General features: G+C 50.1%; 1 protein-coding gene and 1 long non-coding RNA gene across 10 annotated transcripts; one reads left to right on the top strand and one right to left on the bottom strand.

Annotated features, from left to right (window-relative positions):
* Positions 1–62: 62 nt before the first annotated feature.
* Positions 63–17,829, top strand: LOC113839622 (uncharacterized). 7 transcript variants are annotated; one of them, XR_002399231.4, is made up of 7 exons: positions 70–424; positions 584–652; positions 9,566–9,672; positions 11,063–14,131; positions 14,247–15,622; positions 16,394–16,727; positions 17,206–17,829. It is a non-coding gene; the product is annotated as an uncharacterized lncRNA (long non-coding RNA). The 7 variants fall into 7 exon arrangements; XR_005269823.2 differs by having other exon boundaries at positions 72–424; positions 11,063–12,153; positions 12,372–15,622; XR_011803958.1 differs by having other exon boundaries at positions 72–424; positions 11,063–12,153; positions 12,390–15,622.
* MIGA2 (mitoguardin 2) lies at positions 2,313–17,407 on the bottom strand. 3 transcript variants are annotated; one of them, XM_038188007.2, is made up of 15 exons: positions 17,266–17,407; positions 16,428–16,623; positions 15,383–15,495; positions 13,322–13,439; positions 12,707–12,846; positions 11,364–11,481; positions 11,097–11,215; positions 10,405–10,520; positions 9,900–9,972; positions 9,482–9,568; positions 8,778–8,876; positions 8,149–8,283; positions 7,419–7,472; positions 6,821–6,937; positions 2,313–6,199 (listed from the first exon to the last, which is right to left on the bottom strand). In XM_038188007.2, exons 1-15 carry the CDS (start codon positions 17,359–17,361, stop codon positions 5,999–6,001), a joined length of 1,782 nt encoding a protein of 593 aa, XP_038043935.1. In that variant the 5' UTR covers positions 17,362–17,407; the 3' UTR covers positions 2,313–5,998. The 3 variants fall into 3 exon arrangements, with proteins under 3 accessions (XP_038043935.1, XP_005013259.1, XP_038043934.1); XM_005013202.6 differs by having other exon boundaries at positions 11,097–11,197; positions 16,428–16,638; positions 17,266–17,405; XM_038188006.2 differs by having other exon boundaries at positions 16,428–16,638; positions 17,266–17,405.
* Positions 17,830–18,386: the final 557 nt, after the last annotated feature.

Raw genomic sequence — 18,386 nt, forward strand, 5'->3', positions numbered from 1 at the left:
GGCGGGCCAATAGAATTGAGCGGCAGGTGAGGCGCCGGCCAAGCGGCGGGCAGCCAATTAAAAATCCAAGCCGGGCAGCGGAGGGGCCAATAGGCTACTAGGGGAGGTGGCCAATGGGAGAGGGGCGCAGGTAGCAGGGAAGCCAATCGGGAGAAAGGCGGGCCGCGTTGCTTTTCCTCATTGGGCAGGGGAGCGATGCAGATTAGCCAATCAGCGGCTGCCGTTGCCGCCCGCTCTTAGCCAATGGGCTGCGGCGCTGGGGGGATGGCGGGGGGCTGAGGAAGGGGCTCGGGGGGCGCCCAAGATGGCGGCCGCCGCCCTGTGAGGCGCTGAGGCGCCGCTGCCAGCGGGAAGCAGCCAACAAATAAGGGGCGAATCAAATCGCCCTCCCCTCCGCGGTGGGGAAAAGATAAGTTTTTGGAAGGTAACGGTTCGTTTCTACAGGGCTGGGGCAGCGGGCTGAGGGTAAGGGCTCTGCCCTCACAGGAGGGAAAGGGCTGAAGCAGAGCGCTGCTGGAAGGGGGGGGTGGGAAGGAAGGGGGAACAGTGCACAGAGCTAAAGCGTGAAATAAAATCCTCACAGATTCACTGCTAAAGCAGCTGCTGCAGGTCCTGCGTCTGTCCTGTTGGAGCCCGGTGACAGCTGGTTCAGGTAATAAGTTCTGTTTCCACTCCTCCCACCTCTGAGTATTGCAAATGCCCCCTCTGAAGCCCAAATCTAAATAAACGTTTCCCCATTTGACCACAAGACTTACCTAGGGAGCCAGAGCAAAAAGCAGAACACACAAAGCACAGCGCGCCGAAAGCTGCGTACGCAAGCACGATTACACAGAAAAGCCCCTAGAAGGCAAATATAACTCCAGAGTAAACCACCAAAATTAAATCAGGCTTTTTAAAAAAAGTATGCAGAAGCTGCGCAGGAAGTAATAAACTTAAGTAAGGGACAAGGGTTTGCTTTTTGCGTGCCAAGATATCGCACGCTAGGATTTCTGTCCCTTAACGTATTCACCTTAAATAAGATTTCGGAATCGATAAAGCACACCTTTTCTTGCGGCTGTAATCCACCAGTTTTCAGGTGGTAATTACAATTATGGCCAGTTAACTTAAAAGCCTTTCCAAAATTGACGCTCTTCTTGGCATTTCAAGGAAAATAGCATTAAAGTCTTTCTATTGGGAAAGAGAAAATATTTACTGCAGAGGTTCAGTTCATTTCAGAAGAGTGATATAAGGTAGCGTGAGTGATTTACTGCTTTCATTATTCAAGTTAAGTAAGTCTCCTCCTTCCTGAGCTGTTGAATATAGAGTTATGCTGGCAGAGTGGATTACATTTGATCTATGTACCATGACAAGCACTGAAAATTGTGGGCTTCATTGCTATATTCACCCACTCCTTCCTGAAGATAAGAAGAAAGTGTCAATACACGGAGCAGCCTTTGCTCTGCTCCTTCAGCATAAGAAAGCTGAAAGCTGCTCTGGAGATGTAATGAGTATACAGTCTGACACCATGGAAACCAAGATAAACTCCTTTTTAACTCTTTCAACTAATGTTCTGGGTGGGGCACGAGACAAAAATTTTCCTATTCATGCACATCTTATTTGCATATATCACAGTTCATGACAGGTTTGCATTAACGCTAACTGAAGCTTTTTTTTTATTATTATTTTAAACGTATGGATGAAATTTTAATCACTGTGGAAGCAAACAACATAATCTGATTCAATCTGGTTTCTGTGTCATTTGAAAAGGAAAGTATTTACATACTGTAATTGTTTCAGAAGAGTAAGATGCGTTTCCTGCATGGCTCAGCAGATAGGCATCTCTGATATCAGCCCAGTCTTTACTCTGTGTTTATTTCACATAGTTTGGGAGGCTGCTGAGTATACTATAAGAACGAGGACAATGTTTAATAGATTCTGTTCCTTACTGGGATTTCTGTTATCAGTTCATTGCAGCCAGCTAGCCTACCCACCCCACACCCAAACACAGTCAAACCACCAAGGGAAAAAAATATGAAAGAGTAAAACCCCAGAGTTTTCAACCACTGCTCAAAGCACAATGAGTTGTCTAGTTTAGTTTATAGCTTGCTTATTCTCAGGACTTGTCTGCTGTAGAACCAGGAAGACTCCTCATACCAACAAAACCCTTCACATTTACTTGCTGTAAGTTTAAAATTTTGACCCTAGGACAAAGGAGCCTTGCTTTACAGCATCACTCTAGCATGAGAGGTGTCACCACAGCTGCAGCCTGTATTGGAAACCAAATACCAAGTTGCTAGCACATTTCACCAGGAAGTTCAAAAACAAAACCCACGGTCGTGAAGGAAAGTTTTATTTTGCTTGTAATGCCCACATCCTAAGGTTAGAGGTAAAAAAAAATAAAATAGCTGCAAAGATGAAGAAAGAAGCAAAACACAAATAGATTTGTACACCCTTAGGAAATCAAGAACAAAAGAATAGGCACAAGTTTACATTCATTAGTTTGATATGGCAGAGGAATGTTCAACCGAGGAGGGGTAAATAAAATCCTACTTTCCCACATCCTTGTATAAGACAGCACAAGTCGTGCTTTTCAAAGCCACGCTGGTCTTGTAGATACAAGAAGGCAGACTTTTCCTCATATATATTTTTTTATTAATATATTTTGGCTTTAAAGATTATAGAGACCCTCCTAGAGCCACGTGGCGTAGTCTCTGCATACATACTAACGTACCCAGTATGTACTTCAACCACTACTGAAGCTCATTACAACATCCTCCACATAAAAATGAAAGTCATGCATATTTGAAGTTCTGTTTAAGCATCAGAAACTAGTGAAGGGTTTTATTTCATAGCTGGTAAGCCATCTCAAATCCCCATCAGTGTTAAAATCTCACAAGTGGCAGCCCAGCAGGATTTAACCCCTTGAGAATAAGGGTTCGTTACAAAAGCGGCAAATATCTTCTCTCTTGAGATCTATCCAAATACATCTCATCTGCTGCTAATACTCAAGCACTTCCTTTGTTAAGCACAAAATGTGAGGGGAAAAAAAAGATTTTCAAGTGTCCCCTTACTAAGCTGGAGGGGAAACAGTTCCTAAGTCCTAGCCTTTTACTCTGCCCTGCAAAGCAGATGAGTTGGTTGCCGCTTTCAGCCAAGCACGGCTCTGGAAGAGATGAGTGGGAGCAGCCCAAACCCCTGCTCAGGTTCACATCCAAAAGGAGCTGAATGCAGCTGGAGACAGACCAATGCCTGTAAGGTCAGAGAGCTGCTGGCACAGGAATACCTCCTCTGAACCCACTGATCTCCATGATCCCCTCTAGAGGCTGCAAGGATCTTCCTTTTGCTTTTCCTCTCAAGTCACAGTGGGGATTGGGGAGGGAGAAAGCGCAGTAATGGAACAGGAATGGGCAGCGCAGAGAAGTTTAACCTTGTCCCCAGGAAATAGCAAGTCAGTTCGTCTCCGCAGACATCGGTGGCTTGTGCAGGAACAAGTCAGTCACGGTGGGTGGAAGGGGCTACAAGAAGCTGCAGATGTCCTTGGGGAACATCCACCTTTACCTTCACTGGAAGGGCCGTACAGCCCACGTGGAATAAGGGCTGAGGGAAAGAATAAAACTGCAGTACAACTGTCTTCCATGTCATTGATTAGGAATTTACAGTTTTAATTTAAAAAGCTACAATGCACGTTAGCATTTGCTTCACGAGGACCCTGTTCCAGTGTCCTCTCCTGTGAGGATGCAAAAAGACCGGGGGCAGCCGTCACCGCCCTCGTGCATACACAGAGGGCAGGCGGCCCCAAGCACCGAGGCCTGAAGACACCCAAAGCACTAAATAAATACACATAAAACAACACTAAAACTCTGAAGTGAACAGCACTGATTGTTTAGAATTACAACCCACCTTGTTACATCAATCTTCACATTTTAGCATCTTTTTTAACCACTGTACAAAGCTGCTGAAGTTTCTCTTCCTAATAAACCTGCCATACGAGAGCACAGAGCGCTATGAAATACTTTTGGCAAAGCAACTTGCTTCCAGAATTGAGCATACTTTCACATCACAGTTTACACAGGTGTGCCACGCTTACACAACATCCTCCGTTTCCTCTCTCACTACATGCTGCCAGAAGCCAGACACCTCAGAGACCTTTCCTAGTTCCAGTTGCTCTCTTAAATCCTTCCCATAACAATTTATTTCATGCAGCCTCGCTCAGCTCAGCTGCTCCTCACTTCTGCCTCGACGTCGCCTTGTTTATTGCATTAAACCTGGTCATCAGCATAAGACACATTGGTCGGATGTGCTTACAGAGCAGCTGTTACGTGCTGTGTGCTTGCCCTCTCGCAAGCATCCCAGGAGCATTATTTACTCCTTTTACATCCTCTTGTTTACTCTTTCCCTGCTTGCTTCCTTCCCGCTTTTACCAGCGGAATCCACGTTAGGCATCCGAAGAGGAAGGAAGAAGAAAACTATTCTCCAAATGCATGCACTGATTTTTCCACTCCTGTGGAAACTCCAGGTTCTTTTTTTTTTTTTTTTTGCCCCTTGCAAAGATAGGGCTGGGCAAGATTTGTGCTTTCTGTCTGGGACAGCACAAGGGATAACAAGTCAATCTGGAGAAAACCAGCATAGCCCATGTTTTTGTGCAAGTCCCCATTTTCTCCTCGTTCTGAGCCTGGGGTTTGGAGCCTTGTGTGGGCTCAAACAAGAGAAAGGACACGAAGGCAGAGGGCACAGCCTCTGAGGCATTACAATCACAGAGGACTCGGAAAATCTCTGCAAGCTTTGCACAAAAGCCAGGGCTTCCAAGTCCACACTCAAATGCTGCTGGTATCCACTTCAGCACACGGTCCAAAGCGGGCAGACTTCAGGAGCCAGCTGCACCTCAGCACACACGGTGTGAGAAGAGCCCATCTCAGCACTACGAGGACATAGGTGCACATGCATTTGCTATATAACCAAAACTGTATTATGTTTCTCAGGATAAACACAATAAATAAAAGAGTTTTTCCTCTCTAGCAGCTTGATCCCAGTTCCCCAGCTACCTGGGCACCATCTCCTGTACATCCCATCCAGCTGTACATGTCTGCCTTGTGCGTAATAGGAAGGAGCACCACAGAGCACCACTTCGACACCAGTTCCCTCTGCTTGTGCACTTCACACCCTGCACTTCACCCAGTGAAAACTACTGGCAAATTCTGAAATACGGCAAGGCACTTGGAGGGATGTTAGAGACTTTGTGCACACACAGGCAGGATGCAAATCCTCCCCCTCCTCCTGCCAGCTTGCCTTAAGGGCAAACGTAGACCTCAGCAATCTCCTAAGGAAAGATGACCGCAGCACAGAGCGAGTCACCTGGCCTGTGAACAGCCACACAGAGGGAACAGACCAACTTCCTCGGAGCTTCAGACTGCTTACAAAGGTCTGCATTTTACTTCAGTGCTTTACAGAACTATTTCTTCCTCCCTGGGAAAAAATAAAAAATAAAAAAAAAAATCCTTGCTTGTCACATTGCATGTGCTAAAATATGTAAAGTAAAATCAGCAGTAATGTCAGTGGAAATACAGCAGAGAAATAGTGATAATAAAAATCCCAAAGCAGAAGAAACCTTGAGAAGCTACGGGTCAAGTGGAGAATTTACCAGTGATGTTCCTGCACCCCACACAGTCACGAACAGCAGGGATCAGCTATCTGCCAGGTAACACGCAGGCAGCACAGGTACGTACGTTGCCCTTTTCATGATATTTGGGCAAAAATCTCAGCCCAGACGGTTCGTGGGTTATGACACATTAAAAATAATAATAAAAAGGAGGGTGGAACAAAGAAGAAATTCAAACCATAAGCTGGCAAGTGGTCCTGGATCCATCCCAGCAAACAGTACTGGCTACAGAAAGCAGAAGGTCCCACCAGGTTGCTGCGTGTTGAGATAGTCTCGTGGCCACCACTGAACACTGCAGGTCGTTTTATCCAACTCCGGGAGGAAAAGAGTCCTTGTACAAAACCGTTTTCCTCCTGACTGACATCAGATGAGCTCCTTCAGAGGCTCGTTTTCGCCAGGAAGCGTGCCGTTCATCTCGGGGGCGCTCTCGGTGCCCAGATACCCCAGGAGGATCTCGCTGCGCCGCCGTGACAGCTGCAAGATGTCTTCTGCCAGCAGCTGCACCGTCGTGTACCTCACGTTGTCAAAATCAAACATGTCCTTCAGGTACTGCACTATCTGGTGCTGCAAAGAGAAGAGGGAGGCTTACGGTAAGGTCCTGCCAGCAGCGCCTGCCCGGACGGCAGCAAGCACAGAGCCCCAGAAGGAATTTTGTGTCTGCATCCAAGCAGATCTGCCTCAGGCTGGGTATTACTTCTGTGGCTATCTCCCCTTTGCCTCTGGAACAGGACAGCAGAGCTCCTGAAATTTTGAGTGCTGATGTCCATGGCAATATCCATGCAAATATTTAATGAATGCAGCATCAGCCCCTGATGGTTTATCCACAGGCTTTAAGATCGAGTATGGAACCCTTACAGCACCGTGTACTTGGGCAATGCATTCTCTCAACATATGCACCCTTAATCTCTTCCCATAGTGATTTATCAATTTATATTTTATAAAATGGATCTTCTCACACATCTTCGTGCTATCAGTCATGGCAAATCACGTTGGGAGTTCTGTCAATCTGCATTCAGTGATCTGCATCTCAAAAAGCAGGGATTTTTTAGAAGGCTTTTGTACCGAGCCAAGTTTCTTAATACCACGTCAGTCAAAGCCAGCCGCCAAAAGCACACAGCTGCAGCTTGAAGCCGAGAGCCTGCAGGCCTCCCCCACAGCCCAGGTCCAGAAAAGCCACCACCTTACCTTGAAAAAACCACAGACTTCAGAGAGCTGCTGCTTGGGCCCCAGAAAACCGAAGGCTAGGACAGGGCTGACATGCTCCGATACGGAGTAGAAATGAGAGATAAAGCCATCTGGTACCTGTCACAAGGAGGGGAGGAATCAGTTCTCAGGCAGAATCAGCAGCTTATTCCGTGTTAACTACCAGCTTCTGTGCCAAGAAGCGCTGGGCTTTGGTAACTAAAGAGCTGCCTAAGAACAGCTCTTCCTGCAGAGCTGCATTTATGGTCCAGGGTCCGTGAAGGAGGACTGGAGCTTTCTATCTGCATGTTTCTAAACTACTCTTTCAGGAGAAAAATGAAGATAAAGGATGCCTGATGGCCGGGAACACTGGCTTTTAAATCCTCACATTAACGATGCGTGAGAATAAACTCAGAGCAGTAAAACACTGGCATTGCACCGGAGCAAAGAAACGGCAGCGGGACCCCAGAGCATCAGAGGGGATGCAGCTCAGTTCATTCTTATACCACTAAATTTTATTTTGTATTTCACCAAGATGTAGGTGATAGCTTTTCAGCTTCAAAAGTTTCAGATTCTTTCCCTTTTGATCCATTTGGCTTACCATCAGAAGCCTTCTTTTTGCTTTCAGAACCGACCAACAGGCAGTTGCCAGGGCCTACAATTAAGAGAGAGAGAGAGACCATCACTCGCTGGGATTACTTCCCAGAAGAAACCAGTTTACCAACACATCCCCAAAATACCAAAGCAGGCCCTCTTGTGCCAACAACTGAAGTGAGTTAGAAAATCTGCGTGAACTGGAGGGCGATTTGTCCACTGCAGACAAGCAGAAGTGTTTTTGAGGATTGCTAACACGATCTGGCACAGCTGCCAAATGCCCCAGAACGCAGACAGCTGGTGGAAGGTGCCTCCCAGCCATCTCCTGTCTACAAAACTCATGTCCTACGTCCAGTTGGTGGCCAGGACCAGAGGAAAGCGCTGCTATTTGAGCCTCAGCGTCTGCTGAGGTGCCCCCAGAAGGACCGAGCAGCTGGAAGCAGACATCACCCATGTCTCTCCCTACATTTTGATCCTCCCGTCCTTACTCATCATTTCCGCTGTCATCCTTTAACATCTCCACGCCATCACTGCTAACAGCCGCTGCAGACAGCGGTTTATCGGAGCAGCCAGATGCCTTCAAAAGAAGGCAAGGTTTCCTCTAAACGATTTACGTGTGCCAGAAGGCTGTTGCTTAGAGTTTCAGGAAAGGGTGGCATTTCCAGAGAGAAGATGCAGCTGAGCAAGGCCAGCTTTTCCCTAGCTGTGGCAGCCTGAGCTCGCAGCAGGTAACTCACCGTCTCCTTAAAGCTGTCCGACAGCCAGCGGTTGCGCAGCACAGCCAGCACGGAGGAGGGCGGATTCTCCAGGTCCTCGAAAGCATCCATGAGGATAAAGTCCAGCACGATATCAAAGAAGCTCATGCACACCACCTGTCAGAGAGCGGAACAGCGTGGGAAGGGAACGGGCTTTAAAACAAAAGCAACTTTGAAGTAACAAAGCATAATGAGCTGAGTTTTGCCACCAACACAGGACTGAGCTGGGTTCATTCGGTTCACTGGCCTGATCCCAGAGAGGGGCAGGACAACAGGCTCGCTGATCCTGAGCCCAGAAAAAGCCCAGTCAAAAGGGCAAGCAAACCCTACAGAGCTACAGACATCAGTTTGTGCCCTCTACAAAGAGATGTTTGGGTTTCGATTGTTTTGTTTTTCTTTTTGTTTTGTTTTTTCAACACAATGGTGCTGACATTGCTGAAAGTGTGCCATGAATTTAACCCCCCGCCAGCCAGTTTTCCCCTTGCCCTCCTTCACAACATACGCTTCCAAAATAATCCCATTTTCAGCAGTTCTTTCAGTCCCGGGCTGTTCCCCCACAGCCATCATCCTCCAGCTCGTCTCTAACTTTTAGAGAGAAAGCCTTTACCGACCCCTCTTCCCTCCAGCTCCTGCTGGGTGGTTGGCCAGGTCTCTGGCTTCAGCGCGTAGTGCAGCATCTCCTCGTAGCTTTCCAGAAAAGCTTTGGGATTCTGGAAGAACAAGAGAAACAAAACACTTCAGAAGGTAAAGCAGCTGCAGGCACGTTACCCCAAAGGCTGAGCACTGTTTTGAGCTAAAACATCAACACGTGCAACACCCGTATGCTTTGTGCAGAAAGAGGTTTATTTCTGGGAGGCAGAGATGCCCCAGGCTGGGACTTAAACACTTAGGGTAGAGACACCCGTACTCAAACCAAGTCCAGGAAGAGACTGGGAAGTGACTCTCCCTTTTTAGGGGGTAACCAGCGGCTAAGGCAGTGAGCTGAGCAGGGGTATGTGGTTGATGGCAAAGGTTTCGTTATCATTTCCCTTTCCTGTGTTTCTTGATGGTGCGTTCTGATTCCTCTGGTGCATTCTGTAACCTCTGCTCTCTCTGTAACACGAGTGTCAAACTGTGTTCAGGCGCTGCAGAGAGCCTCTTCCAATAGAATTTGGTTAAACAACGCTAAAAACAGGCATTTTGTTTCTCCCGATGACCACCAGCATACAGATGAAGCTTTCTCCTTTCAGCACACTAGGCAAATTGTGGGCTGGGATGGAGCAGTGAGCATCCACGCATTCACAAGACACAACTGAAACACCACCAAGCTCCCTACCTTTTCAGCCTTTGTCATCAGTCCTATCACCATTTGCTTCCCAACCTCCCCAAAAAACAGCTGATTGCTTTCATCCTCCAGCAGCTCCTGCAAAGGGAACAGAAGGCTCCGTGAGCGGCGGTGGCAGCTTCTGGGCAGCTCTGGACTTCCCAAACGTTCACTTCCCGGAACTAAAGCAGCAACATGGCCAGGTAAACACCACCAAAGCTGGCCACAGGGGCCAGGGGATGCTCTTCCCCCCAGATCAAGACAGGATTACGAAAGTTAAGCAAGGGGAGCTTGAGCTGTTTCAGCTTTTACTTGCTCTAGAGGGGCAAAGACTTCGTTCCTGCTTGAAACACGCTGCCAGAAACGTGCCATGGGAGTGCAGGAGCCACAAGGAAGGCCAGCCCCAACCCACTCACTGAGACATCCTCACCTGGAAGGCCTGCCTGACGCAGTGCAGCTTGGCAAGGAAATCCTGGTCACTGTAGCAGCCGAGGAGCTCTGTCCTAGAGAAGGAGAGGGGAAGGACTGCATAAACGTCAGTTCTCCTGGCATCCGTGATCCTAACAAAAATGCTCCTCTAAAAAAATATCCCAGTCTCTGCCTAGGAGAAAGTAACAACTGCGTTCCCTTTGTAGAGCTCCATGGAGGACCACAGCACCCCTACTACGGCTGTTAGAGCACAGGACTGCACAAGCCAGCCACGAAGAACAGTTCCACTTCTCCTCGCTAATTTCCTGAGATAATTACGCTTTCTTACCATGTGTCCAAAAAAAATTTAGGGATCGTTCCCTGGGAAGTCCAAACAAGCAGGAAAAATACTAAAAGCTTCCTGCCCCAAAGGGTTATTCTGGTTATAGGGCTGCTCAAAAGCAAATGAGACGGTCACAATCAAAGGGGCCGTGACACCAGGACCCGTGACTCCCGGTGGCACTCACCTCAGCGTCCGGCACGCAACCTTCCCTTCTTTCACTAGCTGCAGAGCTTCTTCATAGGCCGCCACTGGCTTCGAGAGATGGAAGGGTATCTCCTCAAAGTGAAGGGAGTCAAAGAGCTGTAAAGGTGGCAAGAGACACGAGAAAAAAAAAAAAGTGATCTCTGATACCTGCAAATACCCAGAGACTGCACACAAGCACGATGTACCTTCTTCAGCTGGGAAACTTTGTTAGTGCCAATTATTTCATGCAAAGATAATTCTTTTTCCACCAGTTTCAAAGCTGCCTCAGCTCTGACAGCTCAATATCCCCTAAAATTCCCCAACCAAGCCACGTTACATTAGATTTACAGTATTTTCCTAGCTGTTGTGGCATGTTTTCTTTAGTAGATGGGAAAACGACAAGTAAGTGTTGGTTGGAGAGGACTTGGAGTCACACTTGGAGTCGGACTGGTGCCCACACTAGATCAGGTCAGATGTGGTTTGTTCTGGGAAGTCCTGAAAGCCTCCAAGGAATGAGATCCCCTGACCTTCCCGGGGAGGGCTGCACCGTGCCCCTCATGAAAAACCTTTTCCTAATATCCACCCAGCTCCTCGTTTTATCATCTTCCTCTACTAAGATGTGTTTAACCCTGCTGTCTTTGTGGCTCCCCTCCAAGCAGTTGACCTGCTATGCTCCACTGAAACTGAAGTCACCTCTGCTGCAGAGAAGAAGGAGTCCTCGGAAATGGAGCTGTCCTCATCGTCCGTCCGAAGCCGTAACGACCCATCCGCCAGCGGCAGCATTAAGGTCTTCTCTGGAGGTGGGAAAGGAGCTGCATGTGTTGGAGGTTACAGACCACCAGTCCTCAGAGCCACCGTGGTTTCTATTCCAGCCACCCACCCCCCAAAAAGCGCTGTCACCGCTTCATCGCCTGGCTGATGAAAAGAGACAAAAGCATGGAAAGGAAGCTGCCGGCTCACCCAGATCCAGCAGCATGCTGTCCGAGGGAAGCGAAGACCCAAACTCTTCCTGGAGGTGGTAGGCTCGATGCAAGAGGGACTCCAACTTCTCTGCAAACTCCCTTTTCTGGGACTCCTCCTTGAACAGACATAAATGGCACGCTTAATTAGTCAGCTGGCAGGGACAGACTGACAGCACAAACACGGGAGGAAATTTCAGTCAAATAGGATTTACAGTTTGCAGATTAAATGGTGAAAGAGAACTTAATCCTACGATACAGCTAATAACGCAAGGGAAGGAAAGCTGCTAGACAGCCTAATTCAAACCCTCCGGCATTTTTAGCTTCACTATTTCATTTTCATTATTTAAAAAAAAAAAAAAAAAAAGTGGAAGAAAGAACTTTAACCTGCCATCCAGAAAAACAGGTGTCTTTATAGATCACTTAATTCTCCTGACTTGTGACTTTAGCCTAATTTCAAGAGGGAACCGCATCAGAAAAGCCGTGTTGAAAACAGCAGAGTATCCAGAACTGGATAACAGAGTAAGAGTCCTTGGGTTAAGGTGCTGGGCATAAGCAAAGTTTGCTGTAAGCACGAGTAGATAGACAAAAAGGAGGAGAAAAGTAAGACTTACACAGCATCTTGCCTTCATGCCCCTGTGTCTGCATGAGTATCTCACCCAGTAGATAGAAGCATTAACAAGAAGCACAAAATCTATTTGGATAATGAATCAACTCTTTGAGTCAGTTGCAGAAACACCATAGGACAGTTCAGGAGGAGACAGCAAGGAGAGAATCCAGATTTGATTTGGGTAAGTTATCCACCACAAAAAGCCATACACAGACTACACCAGGACCGAGCTCCCACCAAGTTACCACTTGGCTTTAGTGATTAACACAGGCAGCTGGTCCTGCTTCTGCTCAGCTCCCTAGGAAGTCCTAGGGACTACCACGATCTCCACGTTTAACACGTTAAAGAGATACAGGCACAACAGTGCCAGGCAAAAAGCTCCTTCTTCCCTCCTCTCAGGTGCTGTGTTTGTTGCAGCCTTTTCCTGCTGCAGCCTCTACTGCTCGAGAACTTGCACGACAGTGACTGACATGATCTGGAAGGTGGGCAGAAAGCTGAAGAATGAGGGGGAGAGACTTATTAGAAAGAGAAAAAAGAAGAAAAATTAAGAATTCGCCCACTCAGGCTACATAAGGAAGCCAAGAATATAGACAGCTCTTAAACATCGTCTAACCCAGCTCTGCCCTTGCTTTGCTCTTCTTCTACTGCCCTGCAGTGACTCCTCCTAGCAGCCTGGCTGGCCTTCCAGCATGTTCCCCAGCTGCCAAACACAAGAGGGAAAGGCAGGGACCTACCTCTGCGATGCTCTCAGACAAGGTGTCCTGGTGTTTCTTGCCGTCCCAGGGCACGGGGGTGCTCGTGCTAGCGCTGTCCCGCTGCCGGATGGTCAGCGCCTGCTCCCACTTCTGCAGGGCCTCCTCGAACAGCTCCATGCCTGGCAATGCAACCAAACAAGCTCAGATCCTCAGGCCACGTAGGTACAAAGCCATGCAGCAAGAGCCTGCTCGCTCAGGTAACCCAGCGAAGAGGGAATCTTCTCCCCAGGAGAAAGAATCCTTGCCCTTTAAAAGACAGTTTTATTTTCAATAGAAGTTACCAAGAACATCCCCAAACTCATTAAAATATCCGCCGTGGTATTTTCAAGGTGCCGTTCTCCACAGCAGATGAACCTGACGCTCAGCGAGTAGGAATTGGGAAGCAAATTGTTCACTGAGAAGGAATAAAAGTTTCTTTAAGTTCTTGTTAACTACCGAGTGACTGGGATCAAGGAGAGGACAGAAGAGAGCTGCCTTGGAGAGCACAAAGGTGCAGCCACACGGTGCTGGTGATGCTCTGTGTAACTTCATGCTGTGTATTTGTTCTTGCAGTGCCAACCCCGACCCGCTGATGCTCCCCTCGTGCTCGTTTACCTTGCACGTAGAGGCTCTCTGCGCTGGAATCACCCCCGGCTCCGGCATCCCCCATTGCCTGGGCCTCCCACGTCCCTGCTGCTGCTGGTGTTGGACTCGAAGAGTTCACTGCTACCATCTGAGGGAAGGGAGCAGAGCAACAAACGCCCGTTGAAATGCCGATTGCCTTGGGGAGGTGAAACCCCTTGCCTTGGAAGGGGAAGGGATCAGCAGGTACCACCCGCCTCCCACTTCGTTTCACACCACGCTGCCAACTGCGCAGAGCTGCAAGGTGAGGAGTGTTGCCCTTCCCCACCCGGCACCAAAAAAACACCTTCCCCACCAATTTACATCGAAGCTTCCTCAGGAAACTGCGAGGTGTGCAACTGGGAGCCTGAGCAGGACAGCACTGGTGGAGGAGACAGCCTGAGAAAGCTCCACGGCACCGCTGCAACAGCACCAGGGGTTGGGTGCAGCTGGCACGTCAGCCCCAGCCTTCTGCACGGAATAACATTGGAAGCTGGGGTAGCAACCACAAAAAAAAAATTAAAAAAAGGAGCAGTTTATCAGCAAAAATACAGCTGAGGACTTTGGCCAAGGGAAATTCCAGTTTGTTTTGTAACCAAACCTCCTCACAGGAGGGCTGAACACCCAGACGCACGGTGCAAGTGGCCAGCTTTCTCAAATTTCGCCCTAGTGCACGATGTCTTCTCAGGTCTGACACTAAAGTGCTGGGCTCGGGCACTGCCAGTGAGCAGCGTTTCATAATTTTTCCATACAGCTTTGAGAAAGGTGCCCAAATGGGAGACTGACGCTAGAGAAGAAGCTACAGTAAGTGGCTGGGGGATGAGCTCTTGCCCTGCCTCATCTCCGTGGCAGGGCAATAAATCACACTGAGATCCAGGCCTGCAAACCAGTAACCCTCTGCTGCTGACTTATTTACTAGGTGACAACGCTCGGGAAGCCAGACAGGGCATCAGGGAGAGCCTGCAGCTGCGTGAAGGCTGTTTTGTGCCGTTTTCCCATCAAATAACAACAGCAACGAGGACAAGGTGGCAGCAGCTCCCTTCCCACGCAGTAAAGGGGATACAGGAGCAGCTTTCTCTGCGTGGATACGATCCCCAACAGTGGAAAAAGGAACGTAGGCAGCTTATCTCAAGCGCACCAGCCCTCAGCAGCACAAACCCTGCGGCTTCTCCTTTCCCACAGTGGGCTGGGAGCGGGAATGGACACAGCAGGGTCTGCACCTCCCATCGCAACCAGTAACCCCAGGGGAATACTGGGGCAGGCTGCACGCCCAGCGCTGTGTCAGCACTGCCGCCTGCTGGAGGCACACTTTGACCAGCGCAGGGCTTTTTTTTTTTGGCAACTTTCTGCTGCTTGAATCGTCCCAGCACGCTAAAATCAAGTGATGCCTTCCAAGGGGGGATTTTTCCCCCTTCCTGCTAACTAGACACCAAGAGGGGTTTTGTGGGATGTTGTGGTGGAGGAAGCTGCTGTTCCAGCAGGAGCTTTGAGCACTGGGGATGTAAAACAGGCCTTGAGGGCAAAAACACTCCCTGGCGCTTCTGCCTCTGGTCTGTCAAGAAAAGTGGATATGAGCAGCGAGGGCTTCTGCTTGGTACAGCCTGAATTACCTGTATTCTGTGCTTGGGAGGTGGCAGAACTGCTGGGCTGTGTGCTCACCCTGCACTGTTTCATTAACAAAAATACCTGGTTTTGGCAGTTCACTTGGTTCAAAGAGCCAAACAAGCCGTGAGCAGCCTGCATAGAGGCAGGAGGGCTGCTGGACCACCCAAACCTCCACCACAGGGGGAAGCCAACGAGCTCCCCGTTGCTGCAGGACCCAGCCACAGCCCAACCTCACACCTGAGGGGGGCACGGAGAGCCCCGAGGAATCACAGCCACATCCCACACCAGCCCCTCAGTGGCCGAAAACACCGGATAGACCTCGGGATGCTCCGATTTCAGGTGCACGCCTGCCCCAGACAGCTCCAGACCATCGCTGTTCAGTTTTATCAGAGCCTGCCCTCCAGTTACACCACACCTCGTCTGCTCCCAGCCCACCTGGCAGACCCTTACCGAGGCGAGGCTGTGGGAGGAACTGGAATGTTTGCTGGGCTCGATGGACGATATCCCGCTGAGCGTGTCATTGCTCTTGCTGCCGGGACTCTGGACTCTCTTGCTGGAGTACCCTGCGGGTGGGAAGGTCACACAAAAACAGGGTTTTAGCCGTGCTGGCCTCTGAATGGATGACAGATGGAGACAGCAAGACCTGTTGGCTGTGAGGTCCCTGCAGGCTACAAAAAAAGTGTGGTCCAGGTAAGAAACTACAGCAGTCACAGGAAAACCTGATACAAAGCAAAACAGTTTCACTGCAGCTGTGAAGAAGGAGGGGAAGAGCACCCTGTCAGGTGTGACTGCAGCTAGGCAAAGCAGCATCCGATACCTAGGAATGAGTCACAGATCTCCTCCATGCTCTGTTTTGCTCTCAGACATTAAAAACCCGGTATCAGCGGGGGCCTGAGGCTGAGGATTGAATATTCATTCACTGCTGTGGATGGAACAGGATGGAACACTCCCCCAGTGCTGTGCCGAGGAGCTGGGTCAATCACACCCCAAAATCCATACGAGCAGGTGAAGCTGCCCAAGGTCCAGGAGCCCCAGCAGCGTGGGACGGACGCTGCTGACCCCAAAGCTTGGCCAAAGGCCACCCTCCCCTCCGCCCTCCACCCTGGCAGCACGCAGCAGCCACGATCAATACGCAGCCAGGTCACGGCGTGCCCCAGGCTGTTATCATCTGGGCAGGGTGACGAAACAGTTCCACGCTCCTCCTGGGGCAGGGGGATGGGAGCTACAAGCCTTGGGGCTCGTAAAAACCTCCCCACACACAAAGGCTTTGAGCTCAGGGTCTCTCCCGTTCCTCCAGTGACCTCGGCACGGTGCTGCAGGTCAATAACCCCACTCCTCATCAAGGCACTGCGCTAATTGTTTTGCTTTCCTCCCCGCCCACTCGCTGGGAACGTCCCCTGGTCCCACTGCCACCTTTCTCTTTCTTTGGATGCTCTTTTAACAACGTTCTCCTCGCTACAGGGCTTGGGGGCCTCTCCCTTTTCACAAGACCAACCTTTCTTCACGGACGAGACCCTTCTGGTCGGCAGGATGGGCACCGTGATGCCTCCGGGCTTGAAGCCACACTTGTCTGGAGCAATCTGCTTCTTTCGACGCCGACGCCGTTTCAGCTGATGAGCTGCAAGAGCCAACGCAACCGTCCCGAGAGCTGTCGCGAACAGCACCTTACGCAGGCCTGGGGAGAGCCGCAGCTGAGAGAAGACAGACTTTAAACACAAAAGATATGAAAGAGCAACAATGAAGAACCAATTCCGCCGCCCGTTTTCCTTCTAAGCAGTTGTAAAAAAAAAATCAGGTAAGCTGAAACATTTCCTGGCGCTCCCCCTCCCAGCCACAGCACAGCTCCCGTTGTCTGCTACACGACTTCACAGCAGGGAAACTGCGGAGCACGGATCAAACCTGGAGAATTTGGTCTTGGTTCTCATCAAAGCGTGCTGCAAGGTTTGCATGCACCCCACAGCAGATGAGCTCTGAGATACCCGAATTGAGCTCCAGAACCCTGATGTGTATCTGAGCTGTATTGCTCCAAGCGTTGCGTTAATACAAGCAGGAAATATATTAATGATTTTAATATATATATTATTTTACTTTTTTTTGTGCTTTTGAAAAAGGGAAAGGTCACAGAGGGATGCGGGAAACCCTCCTCTCCCTACTCCACATCCATCCCCACATCCCGGGCCTCTCAGCAACTCTTCCAAGCTGCCACATCCCCCCCAGCACCACCCCCTCGTGCCTCTGCAAAGACTCAGCTAACGCAGGTTCTTTCTCTGCAGACAGCCCTCGGAGAGAAAACCCAAGGAACCACCTAGGAAAGCCTTTCCTGCTCGCTGTACCTGCCCAAACGTCGTGTAAACGAACACGGGGATCTCTGCCACGGTCATTGCCAAGGCCTGGATGATGGACATGCCCTCGGTCCTTCGGAATGCCATGGCTGAGCCAGGACCTCAGCGCCTCCGGGAGCCACAGGTGGGAAGGGCACCGGTGGGTTGAGCTCACGGGGAAATGCAGCTTCCCTCCGCCATCGGGCTCAGAGCCCTGAGGTCAGCCTTCGTGCAGCAATCCTCCTGAAGGAAGAGGGGAAAAAATGAGGCCGGTGAAGGGTACACACAACCCACCCCTCCTCGTGCTGCCCTTCACAAACAGCACGCCAGCTCGCTCAGAGCAGCAACGCTGCTAGAGCCAGGAGATTTAAAGCATCTCCTCCCCAGCAGCAACAATTCTTGCTTCTCCTAAGCTCAGGGGCAGATTCCCAAACTGCTCTAAAGCAGCAGCGCCATCCTTGCACTCAATAGCTGCAACCGTGCCAGAGATTTCCACATGCCCCAGAACTGGCTGCACACGGCCGGAGGGACTTTTTGTCAACCCACGTATAAAAAAATATATATAAATAGATAAAACCCTGCTGCCCCTCAATTTCTGTGGCTGCAGCAAAGCTCTGCTCACGAGCTCCCAACCGAAAGCTACTTCCCTGAGAGGCTTCAAAGCTGCCAGAGTTTACACAGCGCTCTGCTGGCCAGCGGGGACGCGCTTCACGTCAAGGACAGAGCTCCAGAAGAAGGCACTGCAACGCGGGAGGCATCTTTTAAACGCCAAACAAAGTTCTGAACGCTTCGGCCCTGCTCTCCCTGCTAGCCCAGCTTCGCAGCGAGATTCTTCTGCTGCAGCACGGAGCCGTGCTCCAGCCTGCGGGGCTCCGGTGTCTCTGCACACCAAGCAGACGAACCCATCCCATAATCCAGAGCCCACGCATCGCTCACAGCGACCTGGCACCCCGCAGCCCCGCTCGGGAGCCGCGTTTGGCAGCGGTCTCCCAGCAGCAGCACCCGCAGGGAGCAGCCACGTGCGCCGGGCTCGCAGGACAAGGTGAAACGCAGCAAGTTTGGGCTGGAGGTGAGCAAAGCGCGAGAGATTTTGGGGACAGCATCAGGCCTGGGGCTTCCTATCCTTGACGGGT

The sequence above is a fragment of the Anas platyrhynchos genome, chromosome 18, assembly GCF_047663525.1.
Source record: "Anas platyrhynchos isolate ZD024472 breed Pekin duck chromosome 18, IASCAAS_PekinDuck_T2T, whole genome shotgun sequence".
Classification (NCBI taxonomy): Eukaryota; Metazoa; Chordata; class Aves; order Anseriformes; family Anatidae; genus Anas; species Anas platyrhynchos.

Coding starts and splice junctions, on each gene's coding strand:
- MIGA2 (XM_038188006.2), bottom strand. CDS start 17,361: ATGGCATTCCGAAGGACCGAGGGCATGTCCATCATCCAGGCCTTGGCA. Junction 16,639..17,265: donor TTTACACGACGTTTGGGCAG/GTACAGCGAGCA, acceptor TTGTGTTTAAAG/TCTGTCTTCTCTCAGCTGCG. Junction 6,200..6,820: donor AAGTCTGTGGTTTTTTCAAG/GTAAGGTGGTGG, acceptor TTCTCTTTGCAG/CACCAGATAGTGCAGTACCT.